The sequence below is a fragment of the Mixophyes fleayi genome, chromosome 1, assembly GCF_038048845.1.
Source record: "Mixophyes fleayi isolate aMixFle1 chromosome 1, aMixFle1.hap1, whole genome shotgun sequence".
Lineage (NCBI taxonomy): Eukaryota > Metazoa > Chordata > Amphibia > Anura > Limnodynastidae > Mixophyes > Mixophyes fleayi.
The window spans coordinates 393024058-393037036 of NC_134402.1; the positions used below are offsets into that span (position 1 = coordinate 393024058).

At 38.5% G+C, this 12979-nt stretch overlaps 1 protein-coding gene across 1 annotated transcript in view; it reads left to right on the plus strand.

Moving 5' to 3' along the window:
* ADGRV1 (adhesion G protein-coupled receptor V1) overlaps window positions 1-12979 on the plus strand; it is a 397132-nt gene that overhangs the window by 257608 nt on the left and 126545 nt on the right. Inside the window, exons 81-84 of the mRNA XM_075212995.1 lie at window positions 7702-7951; window positions 8952-9091; window positions 11320-11480; window positions 12685-12785. Coding sequence (XP_075069096.1) covers window positions 7702-7951; window positions 8952-9091; window positions 11320-11480; window positions 12685-12785 — 652 coding nt within the window. The remainder of the gene's footprint in view (window positions 1-7701; window positions 7952-8951; window positions 9092-11319; window positions 11481-12684; window positions 12786-12979) is intronic.

The window sequence follows — 12979 nt, forward strand, 5'->3', positions numbered from 1 at the left end:
ACGCTTTAGGAATCCTGCAATTGTATCATCCAGGCGCTGACCTTGCGGTAAGGAGATGAAGCAATGATACAGGGCTTCCAGCAATGCAGTGGTGACTTCATGCACTAGAGTGCACACCGTGGATATCCCCACTCCAAACAAGCAGGAGATTGTATGGTATTCTCCAGGGGTAGCATACCACCACAACACAATAGAAAGGCGCCTACATGGTGGAATAGGTTTCCCAAAGTTAGTGGCCTTCATTTGCTGCATAAAACAGCAAAAACACACTAGTAAACATGAACTCTGGGCTACACAAAAGTGAGTCGTCGGCCATGATGAAAAGTAATGTGGTAAACAATCACCACCCACTTTTGCATCATCTTTATGCGTCAAAAAAACAGTCACCTTTCAATGACATCACCATTTTTCAGCCAATGAAAACTGCTCTGGTGATGACTCCCACAAATTGCCAGGGCACAGACTTGTGCAGTATGAATGGGGTCAACCCGGGAAATTCCCGGGTCCGAGGTGCAGTATGAATGGTGTTTCTGAGCTGGGACGCTCCGAGCCTCGGCAAAAACCCGGCTTGAAAAACCCGGGATATTGCCGAGGCGGCAGTATGAAAGCGGTATAATAGCATTGTTATCATCAGCCCAAAACCTAAAGGTAAAGAACATTCTAACCAAATACGAGGATAAGAACCTTTATCTCTGTCACACCTGCAACATGCATCCTTCATAGAACTATCATTATCAAAGATCCTATGCCATCTCAAAATCAATATCATTGTATACGAGTATTTTACGCCATGGGATCTTGTCAAACTTGACACTTAATTCTTTCTCCAATGTGGAAGGAGTAGTGGCCAACACGGTTGCACTATATAAATAAATGATAATAATAGATGGTAGGAAATGATTTGTTAGTAATAGCATATGTTTGTAGAACTATGAACTACTTTCAGACCAAATCAAATTCTAGCTATCATATATCTAGTACATTCTAGAAAATGATAGCTAGAATCTGGTTGGTTGCTATAGGCAACATCTTCACTTTTTCAAACCTGCAGTTTAGTAAATATACCCCATGGGGTTAATTGTTCCTTAAATAGTTTATAATAGAGGGCTGTAAGGCTGTTGGGTTGAGGGTTTTTTTTCCCATTGGGCATAGAGTCAGTAACATCTGTTATTTCTATTCTACTAAGAGGTAATTCTAATTGTTCTGATTCAACAGCATTCAAGGAGGGCAGGGCTGATTTTTTTCAATGGTTGTTAATCAGTACTTTATATTCGGATAAGAATGTATAACTTTACTGACATTCAAATGATAAAAATCTTGGCAACAAAAGATAAAATGCCTCTATCAGATCAGAGTAGATACTTTAACCTTTTCTGCGGTTATTTTACTAGCACTAATGTACACTTGGTTTTGTTTGGACTACAGGCTCTGGCTAGGTATTTGCCTATTTCTTTTCAGGTTAATAAAAATCATATTTGCATTTAGCAAAGGTCTTTTCAGATTGCTGCATTTTACATTTTTGTTTACTTAAAGTCAATTAATCTGAGCATTGTTTTGCCTAAGACTACTTGGGGGGAATTCAATTGGCCGCAGGTTTTTTTTTCCCGCCTGGTTAAGAAAAAAAAATACCCGCGCGGGTTTTGACCCGCTGATGCGACCTTTTTAGCTACTGCCGGGTAATAAATCGTGCAATTGAATTGTAAAACAGGTAAGCCAGCCCCCGCGCGTTGATCATTGGTGTTTACGAATTTTTGGGGGAGTGAAGGGGAGGGTTTGACGAGGTCATCTATCATAAAAAAAAAAATGCATTGTCATATATTTTATTGCATTACACAACCTTTCTATTTTATAATATCTACATACTGTACTTTTTTTTTATTATATTTTTTTATTTTGGTTCTTTTTACTATACAGTCATCTATACCATGACAAAACACATTAGTACATGCATATTAGTACATATAACAAACATAAATATATTAATTAGTGATTAGTGTGTTTATTATTTTTATGAATTTTTTTTACATGCTTATTGTAAACAAAAATCACTTCTTCTATGTTATGCATTACTGATAAACATAATTTATCTTTTTTTTTACATTATTACATGATTATGATTATGTTTTTAATTGTTTACACAGCCATGAGAGGTGCGAGATAAAACTGGAGAGCTGACCGTGCCGCTTTAAAAACAATTCAATAGCTTTTAACGCTTCTCCCTCCCTCCCGATACTTTCAATAGATCTTCTACTTGTCCGCGATAGGACCGTTTGTGCAAATAAACGGCTGTGTTAAAAATGTTATTGAATATCGGGTAAAGTTAACACGCTCTAAAATGAGTGAAAACCGCGTTAAAATGACTTAACGCGGTTTAAAAAAATACCCTGCGGTCAATTGAATTGTCCCCTTTGTAGTGTAATGCAAATTATTTTATTCTTCACTCTTTTCTCTTGATGAAGCCCATTTTAGGTGTATCCCATAATGTAGAAATGGTGCCGTCAGGGCGCATATTTACGTAAAGCAGTTGTTACATTCTCCCAACCTTAATGCTGCTAAGGGGAAAGAGCAGTTCAGTTAAACCTTAACATGTAACTGAGAGTGCTCCTTTTAATATGTTTTGGGAGTGACTATGTGTAGTTTCTTTGGAAATAGAAATGGAATGAAAGAAAAGATTGTATGAAACGTCTCTGCCTTTCTAATTAATAACATTATTAGGGACAACTAAATGGCTAAGCCTGAGGGAAACATTGAAGGCAGTTATCCATCAGAGCACCTCCCCTCAAATCCTAAAAATAATTCTGTAGTGTAGAAATGCCACAAATGAAATCATTAGTTATTCCTGGTCACAGACAAATCGTGCAAAATTGACATTTGTCACTAAGGGAACAGACGCTGTTGATAGTAGGAAATAGATACACAAAATCACCCCTAGGTAATATGATTCCTCCAGAAGGTCTAAATCAGTCTAGAGATGATCAGCATTAAGTCAAAGTTAACCAGTACATTCTTGTACACAAAAAAATACAATAATGCAGAGTTAAGATTAAACAAGATAGAATATTACTGTAGCTTTACACTAAAATAACGATGAAAGACAGAGCCTGTACACATACCCTATTTGCAAAACATCATAAATGTGTGCAAAACGCGTTACCAATAGAAATACAAGTCTAAAGGAGCAATATGAGCAAACAGTATTGTACAAGCTGCAAGAATCTTTGGGGTCTTTCTTCGGTGAAAACAGTTGTAATCATTGGTGTCGAAGTCAGCAAATTGGATAAAGTCATTTCAATTAAAGTCTAGCAAACTTGGTTGTCTTTGTCTGAAAAGATGCGTACGGTACGCTACAACGTACATGGGCACGCTACGGCGTGAAAGGGCGTACGCATCCACTACACGTGGCAGCAACAGTAATTGGTCTTTTACCATACATTCGCACAAACACGCATACTAATAAAATAGTACACATTAATGGTAGTTGCAACACATAGTCAGTTATGTCGAAATATAGTAGTATTTATATGTTATATTAGAGTTACATGCATATTAGTGAAATACACGGAACAGGTTGAAGGAATCATATCATGAGTGGTATCATAATAAACCTCTTTACATTTCCTACTGTTTGGTTCACTCTGCGAGGGAATCGCAGAGTGCATACACAAGTTATGAATGATAGGGAATTATGAACTACTTAAGACTACTGTAGCACACAAATATCAACTTTAAATTTCAGTGTACAAATAAGCTATCAAGTATTTGTGTGCTGCATGAAAAAACAGACAGTATTTAACTTATGTGCAAAATAGAAAACTAATTTGCACCCCTTGCATTGTAACATGATTTTGTCCGGGAGACTACTTACTCTATTTTTTTACTTAACTTTCCTTAATGAATCAGGCCCACTGACACTTACAGCACATCCACACAGGACCCTGACACTTACAGAACATCCACACACGACACTGACACTTACAGCATATCCAATTTAACTTGTATTTTGTATTTGTGTTTGTATTTAATTACATTTTATATGGAACTTGCAACTTTCACATTTATTAATAACGATAAAGTCAATCTTCTCTCTTGTGCATAGTTACTATTTACTAGTAACATTGTCAAGCCACATCACTACGCCATCACTTCACCATCTTTGCGCTATTGTGGGACATATGTATAAACACTTATATGCCTCATATAGGTCTTGCCTAAATGTTAACGCTTTTGAGCTGGACCCATCTTGAGATGCGTCCGACTCAACATATGCACATAGTTATGCCTTTTATATGTGCATCTTTTACCTATGTACATTCGCATACCCGTCAACTTCTAAATGGGGTCCTTCGTTTTCCATTTATTTTTTTCTCATAATACACCTTATTTTCTTATGACAATTTTGCCTCATTGGGTGTGTACACTACATAGTAACATTATTTTTATCTACTTGTGATCCTACTCTGTTGGTTCTGCTGTTGTGCCCAGGACAACTAATTGCTTACTGCATCTCTAGACAGATATATATTGATCAGGTCTGCACGTGCAGGTTTTAGAGCACATGTCAGACACTAGCTGTGATCGCTGCTGTTAGTGCATGCATTGTTTATATGGTTTGCACATGCGCTATACTGTCAGCACGGTTGCTTCTGAACACATATCAAAATCCTGAGACTGTCATTGCAAATAAAGGACAGCTGACAACTCTGATGTTATCTCCTATATTTATAATATTGATCTTCTCCATGTAAAGTTTTATCTTTATGTGATTACTAATCAAGCATTGGAGATCTTCACAAAGAAGAATCTACTAGTTTAGAGTCTGCATTCCGCAGCTTATCATTTCCTGACTGCATTCCCAAACATTTTCTAGAGATTCTAAATGCTCACACCAGTGACTAGACTAGTGTACTGTTCATTTATAACAGCCCCATTTACATTAAAGCTGGATATGTTTACCAGTACTTGGTTGCCCCTAGTACATTACTCAAAGGAGCTTATAAGGAGCTTAGGAGCTAAATAGCAGACTAGGTGGGAGGTAGAATCACAGGATAAGGAGTATAATTCAATGCTAATCTCACTAGACAGCTCTCATATATACATATAGAGTCTTACAGGCACCAGATGAATGCCAAGCCTGGACCTAAATAAGTTCATTCTTGCCTATCTGCACAATTGTGTCCACCTTGGCACCATTCAGTGTGACTGATAGTTAAGGGCCAAACAGGCATACATGTGCCTAAAAGCACTATAACTCTGCCAATTTCAAACAACTATTTTAGAAACAATAAACTCTGTACATCTTTCTTGCTCAATAGAATATATTTGTTTACCCTATCTTTGTTCATGTCTTTATTTAGTTAAACCAACAAAGTACTGTATCATTGTTGGCTACAAGGTGCCCTGTTCAAATGTAATCTATGGATGGCAAGACTGGCATATAAACCACATCAGCCTAGTGAATGTCAGAATCCAAAGAATATGATTGTTCAACCTAATGATGTCACAGAGGACCTCATCATTCACTGGGCGACTTGTAGTCTATCTACAGGCATCATAGCGTTTCAGGGGCCAAGTGCAGAACGTGCAGTAGTTGCAGCCCAATAAATATTTTAGCAAAATGTCTGGGAGGTTGACCCATTTTAATAAAAGTCAGCTCTTCTGACAAGTGCTAGAGTTTCCAGATTTCCAGTCTGGGCCTGATGGATGCTATTTTATTTACATATAGCTGCAGCTAAAAAGCTGTACTAAACATTCAAATGAAAAATATACTGTACTTAGGAAAATCCTAATCCTGTCCTTTTCCCTTTGGGTGTAATTTGAAGTGTGCACCACACAGACATATATAAATATATAATATACCTAGTATAGTGAATTCTTAATAGAAAGACCGTTTCAAATATAAGTATATGCACCAACAGCTGTGTTTTCTCAATCAAAGATGGCTTCAATCATATCTAGATCTCTATTTAAGCATGTATGCATAAGCATCATCTGAATAGCTTACATGAGAGAGAAAGGGGTCTATTTATCAATGGGTGAAAAGCCCTAAATCTAGCGAAAACTGGAGTTTTCACCAAATTTAGGGCTTCTCTATATTTATCAAAGCCCCCTACCCGCTGAAGACTATCTCCAGCTTTTGTCTTCAACAGGGCCTCCGGCAAAGCCTATTTAAAAATGACTGTCCTGTCCTCCTATTGCTATTGCCATCTCAGGATGGAGGTAGCTGGTGGTCACTCCAGAAAAAAATGCTTTAACATTAAAATAAAGAATTGTTGAGGTTTTTATTCCAATAAAGCTTATTTGTTGTTTGTTCTGTGTGTCTGCTTTGCTTTTTAAAAAAAATGTAAACTTTATTATTATTTTTTTTTTTAAATCTGCAATGGAAAACTCAAGTCTGGGCCTCCAGTTCCAATGCACATGCCCAAGATGGCGAGCTTAGCGACCAGTAAGACTCCTCTTACTGTTGCCAGCCAGTAGCGCTGGGAAGCTGAGCATTGCTGAGCTGCCCTGCATCCTTATACTGATAAATTGGGCATTTGAAGATTTTGCTGCGATTGGAAGAAATTAAAAAAAAATCTTCAATATTGCAGGGTCTTGATAAATCAACTCCAAAGTGTATTACAGACAGGCTCCCATACCACCCAACAATTGAATATCCGGAATTGAGACAAGGGGCATGGCCAAGGCACAATGGGGGTGTGGTCATCTCATGCTGGGGGCATGGTCACACCCCAGGGTACTGCATAGCGCTGTGAAGCACTAGACTGCCCATAACAGTTTCCCTTATGCTCCAACTACTTATTCAATGCAGAGCGCAACATTGGCTGCTATGCAGAGTAGCAGTGAAGGAAGATACCTACTAACATTCCCACCCACAAGACAAACATGTCTATGGGTGGGACAGCAGGTTAGAGCCCCAGAATTGTGTCTGTCCCACCAAAATCAGGACATGTGGAAGGTATGGACTCCTCTACGTAATTTCTTTCTACTTTAAACCGGTTTATGAAGGGATGTTGTTTCTTTTAAATTTGATGTGTACTTGTGTAGAGATGATTTTGATATCTTGTTTGAAATTTTCTTTCGATAAAAATTTGATGTTGTTATTGACTTTGTCATTAGAGCTCTGTATCATATTAAGCAGTGTCCTCTTACCCAGGCCCAAATTTAATATATTTCGTTCCCTCGAGCCACTTACGTAGTTTTGCCATCCCAGCCATCACCGCTACCCAATGCAGCAGAGGTCTGTGGCCTAACTTCCACATCTCATGCACCATATCTTTAAATAATACATAACTGTATCCTACCAGTATTTAATATGATCATTGATGTTTTATGCTGGATGGCATACATAAGAGACAATTAAACAAGTGGAAGCCTGGAGCCCATTCCATTCTGCTCCCTAAGCCGGTCTTATGTCTACAAATCTAGGCCTGCTCTCACCTTATTGTTCTGGTAGCTCAATATATTTTCCAATTGTACAGCACTGTGGAATATGAATTGATGTTCTCACGAGCGCAGCCTTCTCTAACCTCTATCTTGTATCTGCACGTTCCTTGTCAACCTTGGAAATTTCTTTATCTATGTACGATTTGTTTTTTTTTGTACGATTTTTGTTATACCAAGTGTCCGCAAAGTTTAGTGGAGACTTAGAAATAAATGCTGATGATGCCACATAAAATAATAGGAAAATATTTTTTTCAACAGAGGGAAGACTCTTTTTGACACCTGCCCCCATATTTCTATAAGTGCCTATCACTGGTATCCACAACAAATTAATGGACACACATTTGATGGAAAGGATGGGGATTCCATCCATCTCCCCGAAAGACTTTTAGCAGTTTTTCCTGTGAATACAACCTCAGAAGAAGAAGGCTGTAGGTTTGTGCAGTTTATCGAATATAGCAGCCAGCAGTGGTTTCTTACAGGAGGAGAAGAAAGTGCATTGAACAACAAGGTAATTTAGACAGTTACATAAGAGACATGTGTTTTCCCTTCAGCTTCAGTCAGTGCTCTATAGCAGAATCCTGCAATGCTTGGCCTGTTTATTTTTACTCTCAGGCAAGATTCATTGCATTCTTCCTGGAATCGTGATGCAATTAACGTCTCTGTTCCAACAGAGCAATAGGTTACAAGCATTATTTATATTTATACACTTAACTATTTAAATATCTGTAAAACACATTTGTTCATCATGCTGAATAAATATCATCATGAAACTCATGTAAAACACAGAGGATGAGATCTATTCTAGTGGGACATCATCTGAAATAAATTGACAAACCGTTGACTGATATTTCCAGTAATTTACTGGATCCAAGATGACCAATGCATTTCCATTTTTAAACCATCGCATTGATCTGGGTAGACCATGATGTGGCTTGTCGGTCACATGGGGTTATTAACTGTTTTTTTGGCTCCTAGCTGCACTTTCACTTATGAAACATGATTTCCCTCCTCCTTTAAAAAAAATGGATATTTATACCATTGACCCTTATGTAATGTGTGTTGTAATCACTATCATGCTATCTATTACATAGGAAAATATACTGTATACCAGGCATGGGCAACTTATGTCTAGACGTTGATGAACTACATGTCATAGCAGAACCGGTCAGTTTGTAGGGCGCATTGAGAGGTGTAGCTCACTAACATCCATTAATCCTTCTGATTGCTTTCCCCTACTTTATTTCTCAATGTATTAATATAGTGCCTACATACTATGCACAGCTTCACAGGGAATAGTGACTCACATCAGTCCCTGTTCCAATTTATAATCTAAATTCCCTACCAGACGCACAGTTAAGCCAATTAACCTACTATTATGTATGATGAAACTGGAGCACCCAGTGGAAACACATACAAACACGGGAAGAACATGTCAATTATCTAAATGTAATATATATAATACGTTTTTGTACATTGTTTTATGTTGTATCTTATTTGTTTGACTGCAGGTTTTATCGGTCAGTTTGAAGGGAAACAGCTCTTATCAATTAGCCGACAACAAGGAGGTTGTTTATAGGATTAATGCAGCGGGTGGTCGTATTGTACCGCGCATGTCGCTTTGTCTTCTATGGAATCAGGCATCGGAAAGGTACAATGCTGTACTCATTCACTCTGAAATAAGAAAAATATTAACTTAGTCATTTGTTGTTCCTGCATTCATGTACATACTTTAAGCAGATATTCAGAAATCACTGACATACAGTAAAGACACTGAAATCCACTATACACAACTACAAACACAACAGTAGATGTGCCAATTTACAACTTCTACGATAGAATACATTTTGAACCACATTAACTCTAAAAGTGAAACAGTTAGATAGTTAGTAGTATTTTATTTGTACTTTTATGACTAGTATAATGCAGCCAGAACCATCCGCCACTTCAATTATAAAGAGAGAGATTAAAGTGTATTCTTTAAACAAACCCATATTTTAGTGTTATATTTGACAATTTACAATTTTCCTAATTCACTACAGGAAAACATTCTATGTAAGTCATTTTTCAAATTTAAAAAAAAAAACTCACCATACATCTTACAATCACAGAAATCATTGGTTTTTGCTTTGTAAATTGTAGAGAATCATCTTCCCCCTTTCTAGTGTTTCGAACACTACTCCAGTCACTCGCATGGTTGGCAATATCACTGTTCAGAAAGGCGCTCACTTGGCGTTATCCTTGGCTTTACCCGCAGCTTCACTCCAAACGCCCAGTACATTACGCTGTCTTTTGCCTCCCCATTCAAAACATTGCCAGAATACATCCCTTTCTCACTCCGGATGTTTCAAAAAACTTTATCCATTATCTCCTGCCTTCACTATTGCAACTTCTTACTATCTGGCTTTCCCTCAGCCATCTTTCCCCTCTACAATCCATCCTAAATGATGCACCAAGACCTCTTTCACCACCCAACATCCTCTGCCCCACTCTACAATCCATGCACTTACTCTCTATTCCCTCCAGGAATCAATTCAGGCTTTTCGCCCTCACCTTCAGAGCCCTCACCAAGTCCTCCTCTTCATACATCTTTTACCTGGTCATGAGATACAATCCCTGTCACCCTCTGTCATTGGCCTTCATCATATGTATCTCTTCTTTCTGGTGATAACCTCTCACTCCCACCTCCAAGATTTCTCCTGTGCTTCTTCTCCATACCCCACCTGACTAGAATTCCCCCCAACCTTCAATCTTTCCAGTGCTCTCTCAAAAACCTTTTCTTTACTATAACCTATTCTGCCTCATATTACTCCCTCTTCATGTTCTACCAGCTCCAATCCCATGCCCACTCCTGTAGTAGTAGTGCTTATTATCTCTGTATTGCCCTCTCCCACTAGACTGTAATCTCTCCCAACCCGGGTATTCTCTCTACTCGTTGTCTCACATCTTCACCTCCTTCCTCAACCTTTTCTGTTCTTCTCTTTTTATGTGTGATTGTATTTTGTATGAATTGTACTCCCGACTGTCCGATGCTGCTGAGTTTTTTGCCACCTTACAAATAAACAATGATGACGCCCTGTCAGCCAGGACACATGGGAACAGTTCCACAATAGTCTTTCATTAGTTCACCACTAATGACATTGTATTCAAAGAGCTGATGGACAATACCTGCTCAGCCAATCAAAAGTGGCCATCATGTAAACATAGCATTGCAACGGGCTTTCTCTGCTGTTTGAAAATACAGTGACTATTCAAATGCATTGGAAAAGTGACGTAAAATTGGACAAAATTGCTTGAAATTAAAAAAAATCTATTTTCAACAGATTGGGCGATCTTTACTTTAGAGCAAAATCACCCATTAATAGCCCCTCCCTCCCCCCCAGTATAGCTACTACGTGAGCTAAAACATCCCCAATATGTAAACAGTTAATGGCACTGCCCTTTCTGTGTTTTTCATTTATATTCAATATGCAGAGACATTGGTATTCCTTACCAGTTAAAGTGAATAAAAATAGTACTCTGCTGCTATGCAAACTCGGTGACCTGCAACATGAGTATGCAGCCTGTCAACAGGGTCTTCATCCTCTCTTGTCAGTGTCATCAATCAGTCACAATTTGTGCAAAGCAAGAAATTAGCCTAGTTGAACGAGTGCAATGTGCTTAAGGAATAATAATGTCAGGGTTTGCCCTGTGCTGTGTACTTAGTAGGTAATTCCAAGGAAATTTCTAAAACTGTACAAATATTTATCATTGGAATGTAAAGACTGAAGTGTTTGCCACTGTTAACATTTCTCTAACTTGTGTGAATATTTTTCTCAGTGCTTGCACTAGGAGTTGTTATATTTAAATGTTAATCATTCTATGTATTTTGTTTTGTAGGTGGCTGTCAAACAGTCAGTTGTGCAGAGTTTTGTCTGACACAACAGAGTACGTGGAATGTGCCTGCACTCACATGTCCTCCTATGCTGTGTATGCCCACACCGACAACCTCTTTTCCTACAATGAAGCCTTTTTTTGCGCTGGTTTTATATGCATTTCTGGTTAGTGGTTATTTGTTATTTATATCCATGTTCATTGAAAACAGATTAACAGTGAAACATGAGGAGTTCTGTGCAACCATATGTATGTAACAATTAGGCCTATTTCATAAAACAGAACACATTCTACTACCCATAGTAACTGGCAGTGGCGGATCCAGGGGGGGTGATCGCAGACACTTGCTGCCGATGGCTGCACAGTATGTGCAGGTCCGTCCAGCCGTGACAGGCAGGGACAGTGTGCTGCCTGGCTGCTCTGACTGTGTTTAAAACACAATCAGAGCAGCCGGACAGCACACTGTCCCTGCCTGTCACGGCTGGACGGACCTGCACATAGTATGCAGCCGTCGGCAGCCTAAGATGTTAGAAAGGGGTGGGGCCTAAATCCCCCCCCCCCCCCCCTAAATCGCCCCAGGTACAGCAGCTTTCTAGATCCGCCCCTGGTAACTGGTAGATCCTAGCTGCCATACGTCTGCCTACACCAGACTGCTCAAAGCAGATATCTGATTGGTTTTTGTGCCACTAAGTATTCCTAAGACCTCCCATAGACTCCATTGTCGGCATAGGTATAATATAGCTATCGCAACCCACGTCAACATAGAACCTGGCAGCACAGGAGGCCTCGAGCAAAAAGTACAGGCAGCAATCACACTCTGCGGCTAGTGAGGCTAAAATGAATGCATATTTAGTTCATGTACATAGTTCATATAGGTAACTAATTAAGTTCGTGTACAGCTTTGTACAGTTTTGAATTTTGGAGATGATCTGGTTAGATGGGTGCTGCTTATAAGTGGGGCGCCCTTCAAAAGTTTGTTGTGGGACTTAATAGAACATATAATGGCATACTAAGTAAAATATATGGGTTTGCATATCATAAAACAATGGACAACATAAATAGTTTATATTACCATTGCAGTAGGGAACTCGCTTTCTCTCATGAAAGCATTTTATGTAGGTGATGATTATGTAAAGATTTTAAACTAGTGAGAAAATGTTTGTATTTATTAAGCTTTATTATAATTGTTAATGAGGACTTGAGTGCTCCTAATCACTGGATTCTTTTTACAAACCAGCATCACACGCTGCTTATAACACTGGTTCACATATATAAGGCCTCTGGAAACACTTGTTATACAAGAAAACAACTTCATGTTGAGGCTTAAACGACCATTGTTTTAGCACCCATGACTATTCTTCTCATCCACAGGGTTTATTTTGGCAATCCTTTCCCAATTATTCTGCACTAGGTCTTCCATGTTTGCAGCAAAGCTTCTCAGTCACATGATGGTGGCCTGTTTAGGAACTCAGGTAAAAAAAATAATTGCTTTATATCATTTTATGCTATTAGGAACTACTAACATTAGGTATGGCAAAGTTAACTGTTTAAAGCAAGTTTGTCCAGCTGTATATGTGGGCTAACAATACTTTATACTGTTTTCCCTGATAACTACTTGACTTAAATGACCTGTATGTTTCATAAATGGATTACAAAGTTGAACAAT